Source organism: Bos indicus, chromosome 19 (genome assembly GCF_029378745.1).
Source record: "Bos indicus isolate NIAB-ARS_2022 breed Sahiwal x Tharparkar chromosome 19, NIAB-ARS_B.indTharparkar_mat_pri_1.0, whole genome shotgun sequence".
NCBI classification, from domain to species: domain Eukaryota; kingdom Metazoa; phylum Chordata; class Mammalia; order Artiodactyla; family Bovidae; genus Bos; species Bos indicus.
In genome coordinates, this window is record NC_091778.1 from 56,690,421 (window position 1) to 56,715,555 (window position 25,135).

The following is a 25,135-nucleotide window of genomic DNA, read 5'->3' on the forward strand; positions in this document are numbered from 1 at the left end:
CTTGAGCACATTCCCTTTCTCAAGCACACAAAAAAGTTGCCTTCTGTTAAGAGTCCAAGTAGGAGGATCTTGAGAAAAGAACTTAATTGTGAAATAATTCCTGTGGTTGTAGAGGAAGTGCCGTGGACTGCTGTTACTCAGCAAACTGGTTTTGTCCTGGAGGTTGGGCCAGTGACCCTTCCCGGGTCTCTCTCATCAGCTGTCAAAGGGGAGGTTTGGAATCGAAAGCCAAGGTCCTTTTCAACCCCAAATTCCATTTATAACTCCTGTGAGTGTTCTCTGTGTCTCCAAGAGAGATTTTAAATGTACTTATTTAACAGAAGCATTTAAGTGTACATTTGCTGGGATTAGAATTGGAGTGTATTAGAATAAGCCCTTTGCATTGGCATTTGGTGAGTCCAAGGCGATGGCACCCCACTCCAGTACTCTTGCCTGGAAAATCCCATGGACGGAGGAGCCTGGTAGGCTGCAGTCCGTGGGGTCGCTAAGAGTCGGGCACGACTGAGTGACTTCACTTTCACTTTTCACTTTCATGCATTGGAGAAGGAAATGGCAACCCACTCCAGTGTTCTTGCCTGGAGAATCCCAGGGACAGGGGAGCCTGGTGGGCTGCCGTCTATGGGGTCGCTAAGAGTCGGACACGACTGAGCGACTTCACTTTTCACTTTCATGCATTGGAGAAGGAAATGGCAACCCACTCCAGTGTTCTTGCCTGGAGAATCCCAGGGACGGGGGAACCTCGTGGGCTGCCATCTATGGGGTCGCACAGAGTCAGCAGCAGCAGCAAGCCCACACATCTCACCCTCCAGTACAGCCGACGCTTAATCCAAAAGCTTCAGCTATGACTCTGTGACCTGGCTTTATGTTTTCTAATGTAGGAGTGTATGCACAAAAGACTGCAAAGAATTTTTTCCCCCTATTTTTTGGCCACTCCTTGCAGCATGTGAGATCTTCGTTCCCCAACCAGGGATCGAACCCGTGCCCCCTGCAGTGGACACGCAGAGTCCTAACCACTGGACCACCAGGGAGGTCTGAATAATTTGTTCTGATCTCAGCAACCCATCTGAAGGCCTGTTGTGTCCGGCTCTGGGAATATAATAGTGAACAAAAATCCTTGGGTGGTTAACCCTCATGGAGGTTACAGACTGGTTTAACTCCATTTCCAAGAAACACTGCTTTTATTTTGGAGGGGGGTAGGGAATAAACATGGAGGAACCAGTTCAAACTAAAAATTTGACTTTGAAAAGTAGTGAAAATAATATCTAGTATAAGTGCCGGTGCAGGTTTTCTTTATCTGGAAGGTAAACACTGCAAGCGGTACCCATTTCCTGGGAGACTCTGGTATGGGAGAATAAGCCTCAGTTGCTGAGAGCATCACTTTCCCCCTGATCTTATCTCATCGGCCCTGCCTTGTAACCAGGGGAGATGCTGGCACGTGACCACGTGAGTCTGTTCTAAGCAAGGCCAGAGCAGCACAGAAAGTTCTGTCAGCTGGTGGCTAACTGGAACCACCTGGATACTGTGACTAGTCTTTAAGTTACCTTCCCTTCTGATTCAGCAAAGATATGGGAACTGTGCCCGAGGGGCCAAGGTCTCACGACTGTGTCTCTGGGATTGCCACTGCTCTGTGAAGGGAACACACAAAACCCAGTGGCCATGGGGCCTTTAACTTAAATCTTTGCATTACTGTGATACCACCTGCCCCGCCCCCCTCCTCCCCGAGTGAATCAGCTGGAATCTAGGTGGGCCTTAGGGGGCCTCCACCCTCTTACCCCCAAATTGATGTGTTCCCTGGATGGGGGTGGGGGTCGTTTACTGAGAACAAAAATTGGTGGCTCTTTGGGGTGTGACCAGGGCTTTTCCGACCCATTAGAACAGGCTCTCCTTGGGGCGGGTGGCTTCAAGGACCGGCAGGTCTCCTCGCAGAGGCCAACTCTCCGCGAGGCGCATTCTTCCGTGGAATCCCCCGAATGCGCGTGGGGTCCCCTACAACCGGGCAGCGAACGGGGCCACGAACTTCGTTCCAAACGTCCGCCAGCCGCCTGGACACTGCACTCCTGAGTTCGAGCTCAGTGATCGGATGGCGGCGGGCTGACGGCAGAGGCTCTGCTGTCCCGGGACCCGAGTTTCCCGGGAGCGAAGAGTGGGAAGCCTAGTGGCCGGGCGCTACCTCTCCATCCTCCAGAGAGGCTCCAGACCGAGACTGGTGCCCAGAGCGGCTGAACCCAGGGGCAGCGGCGCCCCGGGGCCTCTCAGGGGCTCGGAAAGGCCCCGGAGGCGGGGCAAGCATTAAGGCGGGCAGGGCCGCCCGAGAAGGCGCAACGATGCCGCCCGCGACGGCGGCCCCCTCGGTCTCCCTCCGGGAGCTGGCCGACCTCGCCATCGGCACCCCGGAGGTGGGCGCCGTCAACTTCACGGCCCTGCACACGCTCCTCGTGGCCATGCTCAAGAGCCTTAACCTGCAGGATACGCGGATCGACTTCCAGTCTCCGATGCTCGACCAGAGTCGCTCCATTGAGTCCCCGCGGGTGTCGACCAGCACCCCGCAGCTGCCGGCGCCCAAAGAGAGGCGAAGGAGCAGCGTGGCCAGGGCGCAGACGCTGGAGACCCAGGTGAAGGACCTGGGCGGCCAGGTCCAGGACCTCGGCCGGCAGCTCAAGACCATGGGGAGCCAGGTGCAGGCCATCGTGGCGCACGTGCAGCACTTCCCCACCCAGACTGGCGGGCTGGACGACCGCGACTGGCTGGAAACGAAGGATTTGGCCCTGCTCACGCAGGAGAAGGGGCAGACAGGGCCGACGAAAGGCAAGAGGGACAGCAAGCCGGTCTTCCAGGTGGGTGTGCGGGCGGTCCGCCCCCTCCAGGCCGCTCTCCAGCGCCCCGCCCCCAGGGAACTGAGCTTCTGAGACTCGCTCCTGGGAGGAGTCCCGGAGCCCGGAGCCTGGAGCCTGGAGGCGTGGGACGGCCAGGCCCAGGCCAGGAGCCCCACGGCTCGTTTTCTACCTCGCAGGGCCCCGAGCTGCTCCAGGACCTCATGGAAGACATGAAAATTTTGAAGGAAGCCCATCGAAAGAAGGAGCAGCCTGAGTTGCAGCCCGAGGTGAGGGTGGCAGGGACTCCACCTTGGGAAGCTGAGTGACCCCCTTCCTGGGCAGCCTCCTTCCTCCCCTCTGTTTACCCGGGGCTCACCCACCACTTGTCAGACACCCATGCATCCTGAACAGACCCAGAGAGGGCCCAAGAACTCAGAATGTTCTTTAAGTGACTTTCCTTTAAACTAGAATAAAGGAGCAAGGTGGTAGGTGTTGAGGGATAGAAGTTTGGTCCAAGAAAAGGGAGCTAGAACGCAGAGGGTTATGAGTCACCACCCACAGCCCCCCAGGCAACACCTCTCTCACTTGGATCTTTGTTTCCTTGGAGAGAGAAGCCAGAAGTCCTGAGCTAAGCATTTCCCAATGAACAGCAGAGTCCTGGCACGTTTCAGTTCCAGGAGATACCAGGCCAGGCTCCTGTTTCAGGCCCATATGAGGCTGAGCCCGGGATTAGAGCTGGAAGAAGGAGGAGCAATTAGGAGGAAGCCCAGGGATAGAAGAGAGGTTTCTTCTCAGCCCAGGCTGAGAAGAGAGACTTGAGGGAGAAGAAAAGCTCAAAGGAGGAGGTCACCGAGACCCTAGAGGGGACTCGCCACCAGGCCTATGTGCCCATTTCATCTCAGGCCTCCAGCCCCCAGCCAGACTCATTTTTGCTCTGGGAAGCTTTTCTTTTTAAAGTTGCGGTGGTTTTAGGTTTGTGGCTTCTCCAGTGGCTCAGCAGTAAAGAATCCCCCTGCAGTGCAGGAGGCCCAGGTTTGATCCCTGGGTCAGGAAGATCCCCTGGAGGAGGGCATGGCAACCTACTCCAGTATTCTTGCCAGGAAAACCCCAGGGACACGGGAGCCTGGCAGGCTACGGTCCATGGGGTCGCAAAGAGTCAGACACAACTGAAGCGACCAAGCACATTTTTAGATTTGGGTTTTGTCTCTGGCCTTTAGACTAAAGGCTGTCTTACCTTTAGATTCGTTGTTTCTGAAGGTTTGCCGAAGTTCTAAGGAGCCACTTGTTGTTTTGCTAAGTTGTGTCCAACATTTTACAACGCCATGGACTGTAGTCCACCAGGCTCCTCTGTCCAAGGAATTTCCCAGCCGAGAATACTGGAGAGGGTTGCCGTTTCCTGTTCCAGGGAGTCTTCCTGACCCAGGGATTGAACCTGCGTCTCCTGCATTGGCAGGCGGATTCTGTACCACTGAGCCACCTGGGAAGCCCGCAGGAGCCGCTTTAAGTGGCAGCGATTTGCTTTGATCCTTCAGAGGCACTTTCCCCTTTAAACAGTGCGGACTTTCAGACACCCAGTCATCTTTGTTCTTGAGAGGTGAGGTCAGTCTGATTGCAAAGTCCCACTAGTGGGTTGTGTGAAATGCATCCTGGGACCAAAGAAAGGGTCCCACCCCCACACCATTTTTGTCCAAGGCACGCAGCCCTCGGGTACCACTCACCACGCCCCATGTCCCTTCCTCTTGTTGGCTGGGAAGAGAATGGGGAGCCTGGCTTGGCAAGCTTCTCTGTACCTTGGGCTCCTCTAGGACCCAAGGACCTCCTTTCCTCTTCTGCCGTGCGTGTGTGTGTGTATGTGTGTATGTGTGTGTAGGGGCTGCTGGAGGGGCTGTTTTGATCCTCAATCTTTGAACTCTTCTTCCAGCACCTCCTTCAACGGATTGAAGAACTGGAGAGGATAATTAGAGAAAAGGACGAAGTCCTGGTAATATCAGCCAGTTCTGCGGGAAAGGGTGGTGAGAGAGGGGGTTAGGGCGTAGGATGGTTGCCGAGAGCCTGGCCCCTCTCCCGGGCTCACCCAGATTCCCACCCCAGGCGTCCCACCCTAGAGTGAAGGGTGATGTATGTCCCCTGCCTCTTGGGGTGCCATCCCTGGCATGTGGGAACATCCCTTCCCTGCTCATAGGTCCATCTGGGGCCCACACGGGACATGAAACCAGCCGCCCACAATTCACTGGTTTCCTGAAGGACAGCACTTCTCCTTGGGGCTTCGGAAGGACCCACCCCGTCCTGTCCTGTCCTGTTCTGTTCCTAAAGCGTCCTGGGATTAAACGAGGGGTGTGTGTGTTGTGTGTGTTCGGTGTGTGTGTGTGCTTGTCTGTGCGTGTTGTCTTTTCACTGTCAGGAATTATTAAACCGGAAGCTGAGTGTGATGCCGTCTTCAGAAGAGGCCACCATGGTCACCTGGGAAGAGCTGGAGCAGGCGATTACTGATGGCTGGAAGGGCTCACAAACAGTAAATAAGGGTGGGGGTCCTGGGGGTGGGCAGTCTTGGAAGGGGCCCCTGAACCTCACAGTGTTCTGTTATGCGGATGTTTATAATTTCCTTCATGAGTTTTCTATTAATATTACGGATAGTTTTAATGTTTTTCCCCAATCTTATAAGGAACCCTGCTCTAATGTGACATTCACACAAGTGAAGGTATTCATAGGGTAAATTCCTAGAAACAGAATCCATGTTTATAGTTTGGCTAGCTTTGGCCCAAATTGCCTTTTGTGGTTGTGGTTCTGATTTGGAGTTCCACGAGCAACGGAGGAGAGAACTTGTTTCTCAAAACCGGATTTTGTTTGTTTTGTTTTTAAAAAATATTTATTTGCTGCATCAGATCCTGGTTGCGGCATGTGAAATATTTTTAGTTGCAGCACGTGGGATCTAGTTCCCCTACCAGGGATCGAATCCAGGCCCCCTGCATTGGGAGCATAGAGTTTCGGCCACTGAACCACCAGAGAAGTCCCCAGAGCATAGATTTGATTTGCTTTCCTAGCTTTTCAAAGTTCCTTTAAAGTCTGTCCTAAAACGCACGAGTCCTTTCACTATCAGTGCACAAAGGTGACCAACCATGGAAATAAAACCCGTTCAGGGAGCCTTTTGCTCATGGTGACTTGTACACACGGGTGGCATCTGCCTCGAGGCAGTGCATAGGGTAACCAAACCAAGCTTTCTTCATCGGAATAAAGTGGGTATTTTCAAATAACCCTCAAGGACAAGGATCAGGTGCCCTTTTGGTCTTGACATTCCCCTTCCTCTGACTTTGTGTATCTGGATTCCTCAGAAAGGGTCCCACGGATGGACCGACAAGCAGGGGAAAGAGAGTGGGCCCTTTGGCGCCACCAAGTGGCCATCTGGGGTGCGCCAAATACCGTCTTGGTACAAAGACACCCTTCTAGTCTCCATGTTTTCTGAGTTCAGGGCCCTCTTCGAGTAAAGCAGCATCAGAGAGTTCAAAGAAGAGCCTGCAAACCAAGTGACCAGCCTATAAAAAGGTGGCCTCTGCTTTCACTGTCACTTTTTTTAAGCCAAAGCTTTTTTGCATTTACCCACATATCACTATTCTGTGTTTTGAGTGAGCAGCACATTTTTGGGGGTGCCAGCAGAAGACACCTGCAAGACCTAAAAATAAGCCTCGACAGAAGCGCCTCTAGACTTTTTACTTGTCCAGAAGTAAGAAAGTGTCAGGGTTCTGACGGTTGCTCAGAATCATGAACAGCCCCAGAAGCAGATGAGAATAAATATAAATATTAATTTTTGAGAAGCAAGAGTCAGTTAGTAATCATAATGAAAGCAGTGGAGAGTTTCACTCTCTCAAGCTGAGGAAATACAACACGCTTGAGCCCAATTTTATTTTATTTTTTTTTGCCTTGTTGGCAGTAACTCTAAGGTGATTGTGAGGTATACTGCCTGCATCATGAGTAGACAGACAGGATTGAGGCTTGGATGTGAGTACAGGGGGTGGCGGGGTGGTGTGATGAGTACAGAGGAATAGATTCCATGCTTGGAGACGCAGACGTGAGGAAGGACACTGTCCATGTAGCAACTGCAGTTCAAGGAGCTCAGAATCCACGTGGAAGATGCTCATCCCAGAACCTGAGTATGGAAGGACACTGACCGCTTGTTCCCAAGGGTGTGTTCTGATGGCCGACGGGGCAGGTCTTCGCAGCTTTGCCCGGAGGTGCTGCTGATGCTTCTCTCCCACCTTCTTTTTCTCTCCTTCCTCCTCCTCCTCATGGTACTTCTTCAAGAAATTCTTGTATCACTTGCATCCCTAGGGGAGAGGTCTTAAAGAATCTTCTGTAAAATAGAGTTGACTCCCTCCCATGATTCATCTTCTTTTAGAATTTGGTTTATTCTTGACCGCACTGGGTCTTTGTTGCTGCGTGCAGTCTTTCTCTCGTTTCAGTGAGTGAGGGCTGTTCTCTAGTTGCGCGGGCTTCTCACTGTGGTGGCTTCTCACATGGCAGAGCCAGGCTCTAGAGTGCGGGCCCAGTAGCTGTGGCACATGAGCTTAGGTTGCTCCACGGCATGTGGAATCTTCTGGACCAGGGATCAATAGTGTTCCCTGCATTGGCAGGCAGATTCTTTAGCACTGGACCAAGGAAGTCCAGAAGCATGGAATCTCAACCACTAGACCACCAGGGAGGCCTCTTGGTCCCCTGTAGATAATCTGTTTTCATAAACAATGCCTCAGACTCTGTCTTTGTACATGTATGCCTGTTCTTTTGTGAGAGTCAATACGGACAATTCCTGTCTTTAGAGTTTCTGAGTTTGTGCTTTGCATTTTAAATACACGGTTCACTTTCCCTACTGTGCACACTTCTACTGCCAGCCATGGGTCAATGGTGGAGGAGACTTTATATTGTAAACTCAATCAATTACTCATGTCCTTTATTTGTAGACTCAGTAAAAGTTGGAGTTGATCACGTGATTTAGCAGGTTTCCCCCCCCACTTTTTTTCTACTTTATAGTTTGGCTGTGGTGAGTCTTCATTGCTACGTGTGGCCTTTCTCTAGCTGTGGCGAGTGGGGAATATTCTCTAGCTGCAGTGCGTGGGTTTCTCACTGCGGTGCCTTCTCTTGTTGTGGTGCATGGGCCATCTATGCCCATGGGCTTCAGTAGTGGTGCTGTGCAGGTTTAGCTGCCTCGCGATATGTGAATCTTCCCAGACCAGGGATCAAACCCATGTCCCCTGCACTGGCATATGGATTCTTAACTAGTGGGCCACCAGCGGGCTCCCTGCTCCTGTCTTCTATGAGGAAAATTACATATAAGGATACCATTTACAAATGTACAGACTCAAAAATCTGGAGAACTGTCTTTCAAGGATGTTAAAGTCAGTCTTTGTGTCCAGCTTAGTTTTGTAAGGGTGCTTGTTTTCTCCCCAAGGGCTCTAAATCACCTTCATCGGACACCCCAGACTTCCTACCCTCTGACTCCTACCATGAGTACTTTTTCCTTAGAGTCACTGATTTCTTTCTTCCTCTTTCACCAGATCTCAGAGTCAACAACAGGACTTCAGCGGCGCAAAAGACAGAGTTCCATAACATCAAGTGACCTAATTGCAAGTGGAGTCTCCACAAAGTACCCAAGTGTTGACCAGGCTATAGACTCTGCTGGTTTCATCACAGACAAGACCTTTTCAGGAACTAGCGGCATAGGATACCCCTTCGATGGGCCTTCTGGCAGGGAACGAAGCAGAGTTTCCTCTGCCACTGGGTTTCCGGCTAGAGAACAGCACTTAAGGGCCCGTGATGAAGCTGGCCTGGCCAGACCCCATCCGCCATCTATGTCCCAGTTGAGGGCAGAGCCAGATCGCCACCGGTCTAGAGAGCAGCACAGCTCAGGGCATCTACGAAGAGATGAACGGGATACCCACCTTGGCCCAGTGTATCAGGATGTGTCCTTGCCCAGAGATCGACACACTCAGGTGTCCCCAGATCAGCACAGGGGAGTGTTCACAAGCCAAGGCCACCTCTATGCAAGGCCAGATCAATATGGATTCGGATCGTTTGACTCGGATCAGCTTGATTTGCTGTATCCCAGCGCTTATGTGCCTGGCATGGTTCCCATCAGTGTGGATCAGGTTGGAGTGATGCTGCCTGGAATGGATGAGCAGGAATTGGTACTAGCTGGCATGGCTCAGAGTGATGCGGTGCCACCAGTGGTACCTGGTAGAGATCAGCCAGGATCAGAACAGCCTAGTACAGATCAGCCTGGTACAGTTCCGCTTAGCACATATCAGCTTCCTGGAATGGACGAGAGTGGTGTGGGACCACTTGGCACGTATCAGTCTGGAGTGGAACCTCTTGGTGTAGATCAGCATGGATTTGTAATATATCCCATGGATCAGCAAGTTTTTGTACAGCCCAGTTTGGGAACATCTGGCTTCATACAACCTGGCACAGAGCAGCATGAGATGATCCAGCCTGGTGCAGGCCAGGCTGGTGTGGTGCAGCCCGGTGTAAGCCAGCCTGGTGTGGTGCAGCCCGGTGCAGGCCAGGCTGGTGTGGTGCAGCCTGGTGTAAGCCAGCCTGGTGTGGTGCAGCCCGGTGCAGGCCAGGCTGGTGTGGTGCAGCCCGGTGCAGGCCAGGCTGGTGTGGTGCAGCCTGGTGCAGGCCAGGCTGGTATAATGCAGCCTAGAATGTATCCGCGAGGTTTGGTGCAACCTGAAATGTATCCGCGAGGTTTGGTGCAACCTGGTATAGGTCACCCTGGTTTCATGCAGCCTAGAATGTATCCACGAGGTTTGGTGCCACCTAGAATGTATCATCAAGGTTTGGTGCAGCCTGGTGCAGGTCAACCTGGTATGGTGCAACCTGATATAGGTCACCCTGGTTTGGTGCAATCTGGTGCAGCCCAGGCTGGTGCGGTCCAGCCCGGTGCAGGCCAGGCTGGTGCGGTCCAGCCCGGTGCAGGCCAGGCTGGTGCGGTCCAGCCCGGTGCAGTCCAGGCTGGTGCGGTGCAGCCCGGTGTAGGCCAGCCTGGTGCGGTGCAGCCCGGTGTAGGCCAGGCTGGTGCGGTGCAGCCCGGTGTAGGCCAGCCTGGTGCGGTCCAGCCCGGTGCAGCCCAGGCTGGTGCGGTCCAGCCCGGTGCAGTTCAGGCTGGTGCGGTGCAGCCCGGTGCAGCCCAGGCTGGTGTGGTGCAGCCCGGTGTAGGCCAGCCTGGTGCGGTCCAGCCTGGTGCAGCCCAGGCTGGTGCGGTGCAGCCCGGTGCAGCCCAGGCTGGTGTGGTGCAGCCTGGTGTAGGCCAGGCTGGTATGGTGCAGCCCGGTGCAGGTCAGCCTGGGTTGGTACAACCTCAAGTGGATCAGTATGGTTTAGTACAGCCTGATAGAGGTCAACATGGCTTTTTTCAACCTAATATATCTATGCCTGGCTTGGTCCCACCTGGGGCATATCCTCCTGGTCTAGTCCAGACTGGTGCCTATCCAGGTGGTTTGATCCAACCTGGTGCCTACCCACATGGCTTCATGCAGCCTGGTGCCGATCAGCAGGGTTTGGTTCAGCCTGTGATAGATCCGCGTTGGGGGAGGCAGTCTGGCACAGGTCGAAGCATAATACCACCAGGCACAGAGCTTCTCGGGCTTCCAACATACCGTGCCAATTCTCAAAGTTTTACATCACCACGCCCATACCAGCAAGGTGTGGCAGCTCCTGGCAGGGATCAGTATGGTCGGGTGTCATCACTCCTAGCCAGTCAAGGTCTGACACCATCAGGTACAGACCGAGAAGGTTTGGTACTACGAGAAATGTATCGACAAGGTTTGCTGCAGCGTGGCCCAACACCATTAAGCACAGCTGTAGGATCTGCACCCCAGGATCAACAGCATTTGGAAACATCTGAACCAGAGCAGCATGACCAGGCTGTTCCTGACTCTATCCCAGACTCCCAGGGCCTAATGTATGGTGGCCCAGGGTATCAAGGTGTAGATCGGCAAGTCCAGGTAGGTGTGGGTCCAAAAGAACTATATGTCTTACGTCAACCTGGAGTTTCTGTTCAGACTTCCCCAAGCCAAGAGGCCCCCTTTCCCAGGAGCACACACTCCCTTGACTCTCTGAACCGAGGCTCATCCGAAAGGAGTGATACTCAGAGTGAGAGACGTGAATCACTGGATAAATTGGCTCCTAGCTTCCCCATAGCAGTGGAAACATTTCGTATGATGGGAGAGATTATCGCCCTCTACATGGAGCTTAAGGAGAACATAAAGGACCTGGATGAGGAACAGGCTGGCCAAACGGACTTGGAGAAGATCCAGTACCTGCTGGCACTGATGGGTGGGTGCTGCATGCACAGAGGAGAGACCATTGTCCTCCTCCTCAGCTGATTTCATCCTTTTCTCCTCCTGAGCCTCTGCCTGAGACCCCCGAAAAGGGCATTTCCATTCTCAGCCATTCTGGGTTCTCCCATAGCCTTCAAGGGTCCGAGTTGTTGGTGTTTAGTCGCTAACTTATGTCTGACTCTTTGCAGCCCCGTGGACTGTAGCCCACCAGGTTCCTCTGTCCATGGGATTTCCCAGGCAAGAATACTGGAGTGGGGACTTCCCTGGTGGTCCAGCGGTTAAGAAGCCGCCTTCCAGTGCAGAGGAACACAGGTCTGATCCCTGGTCAGGGAACTAGATCCCACACGCTGCAGGGCAACTAAGCCCGCACACCAAAACTAGAGAGAAGCCCTCGAGCCACACGACAAAGACCCTGAGTTCTACAACTAAGACCCAATGCAGCCAAATAGATAAATATTGAAAAGAAAGAAAGAAAAAGGATACTGGAGTGGGTTGCCATTTCCTCTTCCAGGAGCTCTTCCTGACCAAGGGATCAAACACACACCTCCTGCTTGGCAGGTGGATTCTTTACCACTGAGCCGCCTGGGAAGCCCTCGGGGTCCAAGGGATGACACTAAACCAGTAGGAGTGAAGCTGCCTCAAGAGAAGGAAGGCAGGTTCCTGTGCCTCTGCTGGGCTCTGGAAAGCAGCCAGGAGAATGCTGAGCAAGAGGAAGACGACTGTGTTGGGTTGTATGGGGAGAGAGAATGTTGAAAAACTAAACTTAACCTTTGCACAGTCACAGCTCTAGCCCCAGAGAATTAAGGTTTGAGTGGCAATTGTGGGTTAAATGGGTAATTTCCTTTAGGATATTAAGCATTAGGTGGACTTTTAAGGCTAAGGATTTTGTTGTCATTGTTGAGTTGCTAAGTTGTGTCCAACTCTTATGTAATCCCATGGACTGTAGCCCGCCAGGCTCCTCTGTCCATGGAATTCTCCAGACAAGAATACTGGAGTGAGTTGCCATTTCCTCCTCCAGGGGATCTTCCTGACCCAGGGATAGAACCCATGTCTCCTGCATTGCAGGTGGATACTTTACCACTGAGCCACCAGGGGAGCCCTAAAAAGACACTCCTTTCTTCCCATCCTCTCTCCACTCCAGCCCCCAGGAAAAGCCAGATAAATGATCCATGTTGTTCTTCATTGTGAGGCTGGGATTGGGAGCCATTAGAAATCTGATTTTCCTGACTCTGTTCTCCATAGTCAAGAAGTCCATACCCCCTGACCTGCAGGAACAGCTGAAGACCTTAAAGGCCTTGGCCAAAGAAATTCGACAACAGCAAGCGAAAGTAAGTAAGGGAGGGTCCATCTGCTTTGCCTTCCAATGCCAACACTCCCACCTTCCATTTTCATTTTCATGGGCTACACAGTCCTGTCACCTCCGTTACTATCACGTGGAACTTTACAGTCCCCTCCGATGGGAAACACACCCCAGGCTTCAGTGTGTTTCTTTCCTGGATCGAAAACCTGACATTCAAAGCTCTTAAGATTCCATTGAGCCAGCAAGGTGGCCTGGGCTCCTTTCATTACGTGTGGTCGTTTCCAGTAACACCTGCTGTCCCTGGAGCAGCCTTGGAGTTTGTGGGACTGTCTGGGGCCAGCAGTCATGGCGAGGGGCTGTTAGGTCTTCAGTCCTTCTCTCTGTCTCTGTTTAAGGTTTTTATTTTGATGTGGATGATATTTAAAGTCATTATTGAATTTGTTACAGTACTACTTCTGTCTTCTTATGTTTTGGTTTTCTGGCCCTGAGGCATGTGGGAATCTTAGCTCCCCTCCCAGGGATTGAACCCATACCCCTTGCATTGGAAGGCGAAGTTTTAATCACTGGACTACCATGGAAATCCCCAGTCGTTCTCTTAATGCCAGCTCTCTACATCCACGGGCTTCCCTGGTGGCTCAGGTGGTAAAGAATGCACCTGCAATGCAGGAGACCCTGGTTCAATTCCTGGGTTGGGAAGATCCCCTGGAGGAGGGCATGGCAACCTACTCCAGTATTCTTGCTCCCATAGACAGAAGAGCCTGGCGGGCTACACTCCACGGGGTCGCAAAGAGTCAGACACAACTGAGCGACTAAGCAACAGCATCTCCATCCACGGGGTAGATGGACTGAATGTCAGGAAGGGGCCTCAGGCTTTGCTAGAGGATTGGATTAGGATTAGGGGGTGGGGTGACTTGCCTGGAGGTCCAGTGGTTAGGACTCTGTGCTTTTGCTGCCAGCAGCCTGGGTTCGATCCCTGGTTAGGAAACTAAGATCCCGCAAGCCTCACGGTATGGAAAAAAAAAGAAAAGGATTAGGGAATGAGGGAGGAGCTTGCTGGGCCTGCAGAGGTACATTCAGAAAGCAGAGATCTCAAGGCCGCCTGACACTGCTCTTCCATTGGATTTGTAGATGGAGAAGATGAGCAAGATCCTGGAGGATCATGGGGAGAAAGAAATAGGAAAGGAGGAGAAAGGTGGCCCAATGAACCTGCAGCTGGGTATCCTCAGGTAAAATCCCCAGCCGAGTACAGCTTGTGTCCTGGCATCACGTGTTCTCAGCTGGTTCCCTCATTCCTGAGCCGACTGCTATCTTTGATCCGGATCACGTCTGCTCTTCAGGTTGTCCGTACCTAGTTCAGGTTGCTAGTGGAAGTTTCCCAGGTTCTTAAAACAGTTCAGCACCAGGGCTTGGAAGAGCACTCCTCTCCCCGGACAAAAAGCTCCCTAGATTCTGTCCACAGTTGGAGGCTTCAAAGCATTTGCTGGAGCCCCTCAGAACAGTCTCTGTGCAGGGCCAGGCCTCACCCCCTTGAAGCCTCTCAGCCAGGCACGCTGGGCACCCGCCTCCACGGCAGGCAGGGCCTTGGACGCTTTAGGCAAGCCTGGAGAGGGGATGTGAAAGAGCACCGGGCTGCCTCCTGCATCCTTGACGGCTGGCGCTTGGCCATGGCGGGCCCTGGCCCCTGGGCAGGTAGTGGGCTGGACCATATCTTGCGCACAGAGTCACCATGGCCGACATCGAGAAGGAGCTGGGCGAGCTGAGGGAGAGCCAAGAGAAGGGCAAGGTCAGCATGGAACATTCGGTCTCCGAAGCCTCCATTTACCTGCAGGATCAGGTGAGGACCTTCAGCCACAGGGACAAGGCCCCTTCTCAGAGCTGGCTGAGGGCGGTGGGGATACTAAACGCTTATTCGATATATACTGGGCAAGTATTTTCTCCCTTTCTGGGGGTTGTCTTTTCACTCTCCTGGGAGTGTCTGCCTTTACATCGTGAGTGTTGGTCACCCCAGAATGTTCCCAGTGAGGACTGTCTGGACTCAGACCAGCTCTCTGAGTGCCCATAGAAGGATCAGATGGGCAAAGTCATGGGCCCAGGGGGCTCACATCGGGAACCCTTTTATGCTAGAGGCCCCATTCAGGACCCCCTCCAAGTTTTCCAGGATGGCAGTGTGCACCATTTCACAACCCAGGACTGACTGTCTTGGATAGGACGGCAGTAGATGGTGTGTTTGAGAGTCACGTGTTATTCCAAGGCTCAGGCCTGAGCTTTGCCACCTCTGGGGCTCCCCAGGGCCACACCTGGAGGACATCCACCCGCTGCTAGGCAGGCCCAGCTCCTGACTCTTCAGAAGAGTGTTAACTCTTCTGGTGGCAAAAGTCATGCTGAGCTCAGGCCAACAGGAGCCTGGGTGAAAACACAGACGTGTAGAGGAAATTGGGAAGGGCAAACTTCAAGGCCAAGGCGCCAGTCTGGCCTGGGCCACTACCTGTCTGTCCTTGTGTGTCTTTTTTGAAAAAGATTTCTTTCTTTGTTTATTGGCTTTGCTGGGTCTTCTTGGCTGCATGCGAGGGCTTTCTCTAGTTGCATTGAGCAGGGGCTACTCTTGAATGCAGTGCGAGGGATTCTCACTGCAGCATCTTCTCTTGCCGCGGAGCGCAGGCTCAAGGCACTCGGGCTTCAGGAGTGGCTCTAGAATGCTGGCTCAGTCGTCATGGAGCACCAGGTTAGTTGCTCCTTGGCATGTGGGATCTTGCCGGACCAGGGATCGAACTGGTGTCCCTTGCTTTGCAAGGCAGATTCTTAACCACTGGACCACCAGGGAAGCCCTCTGTGTCTTTTGTGTCTGTCTGCCTCCATGTCCCTTTCCTTATCCATCTTTCTCAAATACTGCTGTATCTCTCTTCCCTTCTGTATTCCGTCGGCTTTCTTTTTTTTTTTTCGTTTATTTTATAATTGGAGGATAATTGCTTTACTATGTGGTGTTGGTTTCTGCTGTACAACAACACAAATCAGTCATAATTATATATATATATATATATATCTCCCCTCCCTCTTGGAGAAGGCAATGGCACCCCACTCCAGTACTCTTGCCTGGAAAATCCCATGGACGGAGGAGCCTTGTGGGCTGCAGTCCATGGGGTCACGAAGAGTCAGACACGACTAAGCGACTTCCCTTTCACTTTTCACTTTCATGCTTTGGGGAAGGAAATGGCAACCCACTCCAGTGTTCTTGCCTGGAGAATCCCAGGGACAGCGGAGCCTGGTGGGCTGCCGTCTATGGGGTTGCACAGAATCGGACCCGACTGAAATGACGCAGCAGCAGCCCCTCCCTCTGGCGCCTCCCTCCCCGCTCCCATTCCACACCTCTGGGTCATCACGGAACACCAGGCTGGGTTCCCTGTGTCAGTCAGCTTTCTTATCGCTCACACATGGTCCAGAAGGCCTGCCCCAGGGCTTGCAATGTCACATGCTTCCAAGAAGGGGGGCCCTAGGTTGGCTCAGCCCCTGTCCCCGAGGCAGGCAACATGTCACAGATCTTTGGGCGGCCTGGTGTCTACCCAGGACCAGTCCTTTATGGGGACAAACTGGGACCATGGGATCCAGAAGAGAGCAGGAGGGCCAGTGGGAGGAGTGTGTTCCCACCAGGCCATGGGAGACCCCTGCAGTGGTGGCACTGGTCACGTTCTCTCTCTTTTTTAATTGAAGTATAGTCGATCTACAATATTACATCAGTTTCAAATGTATAACATAGTGATTCAGTATTTTTACAAATTATACTCCACTGAGGGCTTCCCAGGTGGTTCAGTGATAAAGAATCTGCCTGCCAAGCTGGAGACAAGGGTTCGATCCCTGGGACAGGAAGATGTGGATAAGGAATTGGCGATCCTAAACGACTAAACAGCAACATGCTCCATTGGAAGTTATTATAAAAGAATGGCTCTGCTTCCCTGTGCTGCACAGTATAGCTTCACTGTTCATTTATACAGTGGTTTGTACCCCTTAATCCCCGCCCCATCTTGTCCCTCCCCGGCCCTCCCCCAGCTGTAACCACTGGTTTGCTCTCTAGATCCATGGGGTCTGTTTCTGTTTGCTGTATTCACTAGTTTATTTTTTAGATTCTACATGTAAGTGACAACATATAGTATGTGTCTTTGACTTACTTCACTAAGGATAATACTCTAGGTCCATCCATGAAAGTGAAGTGAAACTGTTAGTTTAAGCTCACTCATGTCTGACTCTTTGCAAACCCATGGACTCTAGGCCTCCAGGCTCCTCTGTCCATGGAATTCTCCAAACAAGAATACTGGAGTGGTTAGCCATTCTCTTCTCTAGAGGTCCATCCAAGTTGTTTTGCAAATGGCAAAATTTCGGTTTTTATGACTGAGCAGTATTCCATTTTAATATATAAGCCACGTCTTCTTTATCTATTGGTGGGAACTTAGGTTGCTCCATGTCTTAGTTATTATAACTAGTGCTGCTGTGGACATTGAGGTGCGTGTATCTTTTTGAATTCATGTTTTCATTTTCTTCAGATACATAACCAGGAGTGGAATTGCTGGATCATATGCTAATTCTATTTTTAGTGTTTTTAGAAATCTCTGTACTGTTTTCCATGGTGACTGTACCAATTTACATTCCCTGTAGACTTTTTGATGCTAGCCTTTCTGAGAGGTGTGCGATGATATCTTATTGTGGTTTTGACTTGCATTTCTCCAATAAGTAGCGATGTTGAGCATCTTTTCATGTGCCTGCTGGCCATCTGTATACCTTCTTTGGAAAAAATGTCTACTTAGGTCTTCTCAGTTCAGTTCAGTCACTCGGCTGTGTCCAACTCTTTGCGACCTTATGGAGTGCAGCACACCAGGCTTCCCTGTCCATCACCAACTCCCAGAGCTTGCTCAAACTCATGTCCATCGAGTCAGTGATGCCATTCAACCATCTCATCCTCTGTCGTCCCCTTCTCCTCCTGCCTTCAATCTTACCCAGCATCAGAGTCTTTTCCAATGAGTCAGCTCTTCGCATCAGGTGGCCAAAGTATTAGAGTTTCAGCTTCAGCATCAGTCCTTCCAAGGAATATTCAGGACTGATCTCCTTAAGAATTGACTGGTTGGACCTCCTTGCAGTCTAAGGGACTCTCAAGAGTCTTCTCCAACACCACACTTCACACGCATCAATTCTTTACCACTCAGCTTTCTTTATAGTCCAACTCTCACATCCATACATGACTACTGGAAAAACCATAGCTTTGACTGCTGCTGCTAAGTCACTTCAGTCATGTCCAACTCTGTGCAGCCCCATAGATGGCAGCCCACCAAGTTCTGCCATCCCTGGGATTCTCCAGGCAAGAACACTGGAGCGGGTTGCCATTTCCTCCTCCAATGCATGAAAGTAAAAAGTGAAAGTGAAGTTGCTCAGTCGTGTCCAACTCTTTGCGACCCCATGGACTGAAGCCTACCATGCTCCTCCGTCCATGGGATTTTCCAGGCAAGAGTACTGGAGTGGGTTGCCATTGCCTTCTCCATAGCTTTGACTAGACAGACCTTTGTCAGCAAAGTAATGTCTCTGCTTTTTAATATGCTGTCTAGGTTGGTCATAGCTTTTCTTCCAAGGAGCAAGCATCTTTTAATTTCATGGCTGCAGACACCATCTGCAGTGATTTTGGAGCCCAAGAAAATAAAGTCTCTCACTGTTTCCATTGTTTCCCCATTTATTTGCCATGAAGTGATGGGACCAGATGCCATGTTCTTAGTTTTTTGAGTGTTGAGTTTTAAGCCAACTTTTTCACTCTCCTCTTTCACTTTCACCAAGAGGTTCTTTAGTTCCTCTTTGCTTTCTGCCATAAGGGTGATATCCATCCATTTTTAAATCGGGTTGTTTGATTTTTAAATGTTGAATTGTATGAGCTGTTTATATGTTTTAGATATTAACCCCTTATCAGTCAGATCATTTGGAAATATTTTCTCCCATTCCATAGGTTATGTTGGTGGTTTCCTTTGCTGTCCAAAAGCTTTTCAGTTTAACTAGGCCTCATTTGTTTATTTTTGCTTTTATTTCCTTTGACTTAGGAAGCAGATAAAAAAATATTGCTACAATTTATTTTTTATAATTTATTTATTTTTGGTTGCTCTGGGTCTTCGTTGCTGCTCGTGGGCTTTCTCTAGTTGCGGTGAGCAGAGGCTACTCTTCATTGCGGGGCACAGGCTTCTCACTGCAGTGGCTTCTCTTGTTGCAGAGCACAGGCTCTAGGCACATGGGCTTCAGAGTTGCTGCCCATGGGCTCAGATGTGTCAGGTGGGGTAGTTGCTCTACAGCATCTGGGATCTTCCTGGATCAGGGATCAAACCCATGTCCCCTGCGTTGGCAGGCGGATTCTTCCAGCGGACCATCAGGGAAGTCCTATTGCTACAATTTATGTCAAAACGTGTCCTGCCTGTTTTCTTCTAGGAGTTTTATGGTCTTGGTTTTACATGTAGGTCTTCAATCCATTTTGAGTTGACTGTTTTTGCAGGTGGCATTAGAAAATCACGTTCTCTTATTCTTATTTACACACTAAATGGGGAGAGAGCATGTGTGAGCCCACGGCTCCTCTGCCCAGGGCCTGGAGCAGGACCCGTGTGTTGCCAGGGTCCTCAAGTGTTTGTGGACTGACTGACAGACATCATCACTCTGGGATTTAGCTAGAGGAGATACATTCTCACATTGCACCAATGGGCTGGCTGGAGAAAGGTACAGAAGCCCCCTTCCTGCAAGGGCTTAATCAGCACCTGCCCTCCCCTCCCTGGGAACACTGTTCACTGTTTAATGGACAGACATCAAGCACCTGCCATGAGCTGCATACCCTGCGAGGCACCGAGGCTCCAGCAACTGCCTGGATCACAGCAGGTCAGGGCAGAAAGGCTGGCGGTGACTGTGTGGTGACTCGCTCACTGCCCTGCACCCGCCCTCTCTCCCCGCCCTCTCTCCCACACCCAGTTAGACAAGCTCAGGACGATCATTGAGAACATGCTGGCCTCGTCCTCCACGCTGCTGTCCATGAGCTTGAACATGGCCCCGCACAAGACCCTGACTACCCTGGCCCCCAGCCAGATCGACCCTGAGGCCACGTGCCCGGCCTGCAGCCTGGACCTGAGCCACCAGGTCAGCATGCTGGTGCAGCGCTACGAGCAGCTCCAGAACATGGTCAGCAACCTGGCTGCCTCCCGGCCCTCCAAGAAGGCCAAGCTGCAGAGTCAGGTGACGCCCCTGCCTCCCTCCTGGGTAGCTGCAAGTGACTGCCCGCCAGGAGCCACCTGGGGAGTCCCCAGGGGAGGGATGTTGGGTCACTTTTGCATGATGGAGCCCTTTAGCAACCGCCCGAAAGTGCCTGGTCTTTCTGTAGGGTCACAGTGAGGGCAGCCATCAAGCTGGCCCTGGGGACAGGGGACTGGGGGGCAGAGCTGGGTCCACGGTGGGAGGGGGACAGCATAGCTGGTGGAGGGGTGAAGCAGAGCCATTCTCGTGCCTCTGACACTGACATAGCTTTAGGGTTTGTTGCCCGCTCCTTCACACTGGTCTTCTGGTCTGTTTCTCTCTTCCTCTATAAAGGGCAGGCCTGCTGTGGGGAGTGGAGAGCAGGGAGGACCACAAGTCCCTGAGGCCTGTCTCTTGGACTCCAGAATTCACACTCAGCCCAGGGCAGGAGGGGAGACTGTAGACCACATCCCAACTCTCAGGGGCCCCGGGGCAGCTCACCACCTCTACCGATCACCTGCACCAATGGATGGGCCCCCTGGAGGCTAGTCCATGGAGAGGTGGTAGTGGGCTATGATGGCAACCCAGGAGGCCTAGAGTGGGGTCTGATGTCAGCCTGTCCACTGGGTGATGTTCTAAGGGCTCCCCTGTCGGGGGGGTGGCAATATCCCAGGTGGGGATGGAGGGGCCGCCCCAGGGAGCCTGCCTTTGTCCTGCGTAGGATGAAGAGCTGCTGGGCCACGTCCAGAGCGCCATCCTGCAGGTGCAGGGCGACTGCGAGAAACTCAACGTCACCACCAGCAACCTCATCAAAGACCATCGGCAGAAGCAGAAGGACATTGACGTGAGGGCTGGCAGGGTGGCGGGGAGCAGGGCTGGGGCGCGACCGGCTCCCCGCTCCTTATTCTCTGCTCCCTCGGCCTCCCAGGTGCTGTACCAGGGTCTGGAGAAGCTGGAGAAGGAGAAGGCCGACAGGGAACACCTGGAGATGGAAATCGATGTGGTAAGGCCAGGCCTGAAGAAAGGCCACCCAGGGAGGTCCCATCGCTCCCACTCTTGAAAAAGCAGAGAGAGGAGAGGAGCCCAAGGTGGGATGTGGGCTCAGCATCAGAGTTGAGCTACGTGGAGCAGGGCCCCGCCGCGGCTCTCTCCCATCTTGGTGGGGGCGCATCTCATCCCCGTCTCTGGGCAGAAAGCTGACAAGAGTGCCCTGGCGGCCAAAGTGAGCCGCGTCCAGTTCGACGCCACCACGGAGCAGCTGAACCACATGATGCAGGAGCTGGTGGCCAAGATGACGGGGCAGGAGCAGGACTGGCAGAAGATGCTGGACAAGCTCCTGGTGGAGATGGACAACAAGGTGACCCGGGCAACGCCACCTCCTCCGGGCACTGCAGACCCCCACCTGCTTTCTCAGAGCTCACCTGGTCCCCGTCCCCCACTTCCTCCCCCAAGCTGGACCGCCTGGAGTTGGACCCGGTGAAGCAGTCACTGGAGGATCGGTGGAAATCCTTGCGACAGCAGCTCAAAGAGCGCTCTCCACTCTACCAGGCGGACGAGGCAGCCGCCATGCGGAGGTGAGGCCCGGTAGGGGCGAGGGTGGGCCGGCTGGAGGGTCCCCATGTGTGTTCAGAGGGACTGGCAGATCCTATCTGGGACTGTCCGGCCATAGCAAGGGACAGAGCTTGAAAAGCTCTTGTAGCTCAGGCCGATTCATATTATAGCAGAGACAGGGAAGGGAGCGGGGCGTAAGGTTCTCTGGGCACAGGTGGGAGGGGGTCCATAGCCCCCAGAGCTCAGCTCCCAGGGTGACAGGCCCCAGCCCACCAGAGGCAGAGCCTGCGGGGGCAACTCCTCCTGGGGGTGCCTCGAGTCCCAGCATTTCCATTCCTGGCCACCAGAGGGCTGTCAAGGCTTACACAGGGCACCCACCCGCCGGGGCCCTTGAGAGCCCTGCTGGCTTTGGGTTAGGGTAGATGGGCGCTAGATGTGTGCCCAGAAGTGGGCATCTCTAGTAGCTGATGTGTGCAGGGAGTGGGGCCCAGACCTGCCTCCGGTGGCCTGGGGCCCCGTCCCCCTGGGCGTTGAGTGTCCAGCCTACCAGCCAAACCCTCTGAGTTCTCCATCCCTCCCTTTGGGGCCCTCTGGGCAGGGCTCTCACCCTCTGCGTGTGTCCCATCCCTCACAGGCAGCTCTTGGCACACTTCCACTGCCTCTCATGTGACCGTCCCCTGGAGACACCTGTGACTGGACAGTGAGTACCCCCAGAGGGTGGCCGTGATGGGGGGCGTCTTCTGTCCTCCCTGCCTGCCTCCAGCTCGTCTGCTCCTCCTCTCTCTCTGGTCCACTCTATGCCCTGGGCTGCTCTTAGCCCTCAGCCTTCAGCCCCTGGGGTGGGAAGGCTCCTCCGGCAGGTGGAGCGTGAGGAGTGGGTGATGGGTTTGGATGCTGGAGTTTCTCACTCTGACCCTCCTCCCTTCCCTGCCCCTGCCCAGAGTCATCCCCATGACTCCCGTGGGCCCCTGCCTGCCCGGGCACCGCTCCGTCCGCCCCTACACGGTCTTTGAACTGGAGCAGGTTCGGCAGCAGAGCCGCAAGTACGGCGGTGCCGCGGGGTCCTGTGAGGGCTTTGCAGGGGGTCTGGAGGGCGAGAGTGGGGGCTGGGGCGGGGTGATGCTAGGGCACTTTTTGAAGCAGCTCCCAGCTGTTCGCAGGGCAGGAGCACCAGAGCAGGAGGTGCAGACCTAGTAACCACCTGCCTTTGCGCCCCTGCCAGGCGTCCTGGTGGGACGTTGCCTCTGAGACTTCCCCCCTACCCTGGCCCTTTCCCTGCTCACACTGGGCCTGGGAGGGGGTGTGTTTCATGCCCTCAGGGGCTCCTGCCCTCCTCCCCACAGCTTTCCACCTCCTGAGGCCGGGGGTTCAGCAGAAAGGCTGGTTTTCAAAGCTGCCTTTGGAGCCCACGGGGGCCAGGGGTGCGAGGGGGTCCAACGGACTGGGCTGCTCTCTTCTCTGGCTCTCCTGCACGCTCTCGGCTCAGGAAACCCTCCCCGGCAAGCCCGGCCCTGGTCCCTGGGGTTTGGTGGAGGGGGCTCCCACTCCAAAGGGCCCTGCTTCCCAGGGAGGGTGCTGGGGCGTGGCTCACCCCTCCACTGGGCCCGCACCCCACAGCCTGAAGCTGGGCAGCAGCGGCTTCCCGCGGGGGGACCTGGGGCAGGTGGAGCGGAGCGTGGGGCGCCTGCGCACCATGCACTCCAAGATGCTCCTGGACATCGAGAAGGTGCAGATCCACTTTGGGGGCTCCATCAAGGCCAGCAGCCAGATGATCCGCGAGCTGCTGCAGGCCCAGTGCCTCAGCTCCCCCTGCTACAAACGGTGGGCAGCCGGGCTGGGCCTGGGAGCCTGGCACCAGGGAGGGCAGAGAGTGTGTGTGTGTGTGTGTGTGTGTATGTGTATGTGTGTAGAGTGGGGCACCAGGGAGGGCAGAGAATGTGTGTCCGTGTGTGTCCGTGTGTGTGTGTGTGTGTGTGTGTGTGTGTGTGTGTGTGTGTAGAGTGGGGCACCGGGGAGGGCAGTGTGTGTCCGTGTGTGTGTGTGTAGAGTGGGGCCTCCATGTAGGACAGAGTATGTGATTGTGTATGTCTGTGAGAATGTGAGCGTGCGTGTAAGTGTGTATGAAAATGTGGGTGTGATTATATGTGTGAATGTTTATGTGTGTGTTTTTGAGAGAATGCAAGAGAATGTGTATTGTGAATGTGTGAACATATGTGCGAATGTGTTTGAGAATTTGTGAACACATGTATGTGAATGTGTATGTGTGAGTGTGTGAATGCGTGTGAACAAGTGTGAGAGCACTGTTAAATGTATACTGTATGAGCAGATGAATGTGTGTGTACGCGTGAATGTGCGCATGAATGTGTGAATGCCTGCGTGTGCATTGAGTGTGTGAGAGAATGTGTGTATGTCTGCGAACTTATGTGTGAATGTGTGTTTAAGGATCTGTGAATACACGTGTGTGAATGTGTGTATGAGAGAGAGTGTGTGTGTGTGTGTGTGTGTGTGTGTGTGTGTGTCCCTCAGGAGGCCACCCTGCTCGCTCACCCCCCGCCCTGTCCTGGCTAAGCGGTGGCCCCTGGAGCACCCCCCTCACCTGCACCCCACCCCCCACCCCCATCGAGGCGTGTCCCGGGACACACCCGCTCCCCGTGACTCCGCCGTCTCCACCGCAGGCTGCCAGACATGGCTGATTACAGCTACTCCTCCGCGCCCCGGCCCTGCGGGGGCAGCCACACCCTCACCTACCCCTACCGGCGCATCCGCCTGCAGCACCTTTCGCAGGGACTGTACCCCACCGAGGAGATCCAGATCGCCATGAAGGTGGGGATACTCCTGGAAGCCTCCAGGGAGGCTCCCCCAGGGGCCCCCAGACTCCCATGTCCCTCCGGAAAAGCCGCCAGCAGTCCCCTGCTCAGCCCTCAGCCTCGGGGGCAGTTTCTTAATCAGACCCAGTCAAAGCCTCAGGTTCTTTTCCTTTCCTGGGAAGAAGACAGCCCTCCCGGCCATCTGGCCCATCCCCTTCACCCTGTCACTCAGCCCCTTCGAGGGCTCTGAGCACCATTTGACTCAGAGAGGGGACAGGAGGGGCGCTCAGGCGGCAGGTGGCCATGGGTACCCACCCATCTCCACAGCACGACGAGGTGGACATCTTGGGCCTGGATGGACATATTTACAAGGGACGGATGGAAACAAGGCTGCCGGACCTCCTGAACAAAGACAGTGAGTGTCCAGATGGCCCAGAGGCCCTCGGGCTCCTTGCTTGGGTCCCGCAGGGTCTGTCTGGCTCCTGGAGGCCCCAGCACTTCTTGGGGCCACCAGACCCCGACTGCCTTCCTCCTCCACCTCCCTGACTCCAAATGCCCCCAGGTGAGTGTTTGCAGAGGGGGACAGCTGTCCAGTCTTGGCCAGTTAGCAGGAATGTCGTGGCCCCATCTTTTCTGGCCAGCCTTCATCCACAGGCTGTCACCCCAGTTTTTCCACCTAAGCCTCTGATCCCAGCATCACCCACTCTTCAAAACTCTTCCTGAGCCCCTACACTCTGTGAACCTCTCGTGTTCTGGAATGTCCCCTTCCAGTTGGCCATCCTGGATGTGCTTTGTCACCTCCCTCTGGGTCTTAGCAGGTGTGTGTGCATCTTTCTAGTCACTTCCCCTCCCGAACTGTAAACCCAGGGTCAGAACTCACCCAGCACCTGGCATGGGGCTGCTGTCCGTGGGTAGATATCAGAGTAAGTGGATGGATGGATGGACAGATGGCCAGACAGACATACAGGGGGATGAAGTGCTTGTTGTTGCTCAGGCGCTAAGTTATGTCTGACTCTTTGCAACCCCGGGGACTGCAGCACGCCAGGCTCCCGTCCTCCACTATCTCACTGAGTTGGCTCAGATTCATGTCCACTGAGTCGGTGA

At 53.8% G+C, this 25,135-nt stretch overlaps 1 protein-coding gene across 1 annotated transcript in view; it reads left to right on the forward strand.

Moving 5' to 3' along the window:
- The first annotated feature begins 43 nt into the window (after positions 1 to 43).
- The window catches only part of QRICH2 (glutamine rich 2), a 30,184-nt gene continuing 5,092 nt past the window's right edge, over positions 44 to 25,135 (forward strand). The window contains exons 1-18 of the mRNA XM_070774043.1: positions 44 to 2,834; positions 3,011 to 3,100; positions 4,735 to 4,794; positions 5,215 to 5,325; positions 8,357 to 11,138; positions 12,386 to 12,471; positions 13,572 to 13,669; positions 14,163 to 14,277; positions 19,416 to 19,676; positions 20,395 to 20,517; positions 20,602 to 20,676; positions 20,866 to 21,030; positions 21,126 to 21,247; positions 21,859 to 21,924; positions 22,166 to 22,267; positions 22,842 to 23,045; positions 23,900 to 24,047; positions 24,359 to 24,446. Of these exons, the coding sequence (XP_070630144.1) occupies positions 2,325 to 2,834; positions 3,011 to 3,100; positions 4,735 to 4,794; positions 5,215 to 5,325; positions 8,357 to 11,138; positions 12,386 to 12,471; positions 13,572 to 13,669; positions 14,163 to 14,277; positions 19,416 to 19,676; positions 20,395 to 20,517; positions 20,602 to 20,676; positions 20,866 to 21,030; positions 21,126 to 21,247; positions 21,859 to 21,924; positions 22,166 to 22,267; positions 22,842 to 23,045; positions 23,900 to 24,047; positions 24,359 to 24,446 (5,206 nt within the window). The 5' untranslated portion in view covers positions 44 to 2,324. The remainder of the gene's footprint in view (positions 2,835 to 3,010; positions 3,101 to 4,734; positions 4,795 to 5,214; positions 5,326 to 8,356; positions 11,139 to 12,385; positions 12,472 to 13,571; positions 13,670 to 14,162; positions 14,278 to 19,415; positions 19,677 to 20,394; positions 20,518 to 20,601; positions 20,677 to 20,865; positions 21,031 to 21,125; positions 21,248 to 21,858; positions 21,925 to 22,165; positions 22,268 to 22,841; positions 23,046 to 23,899; positions 24,048 to 24,358; positions 24,447 to 25,135) is intronic.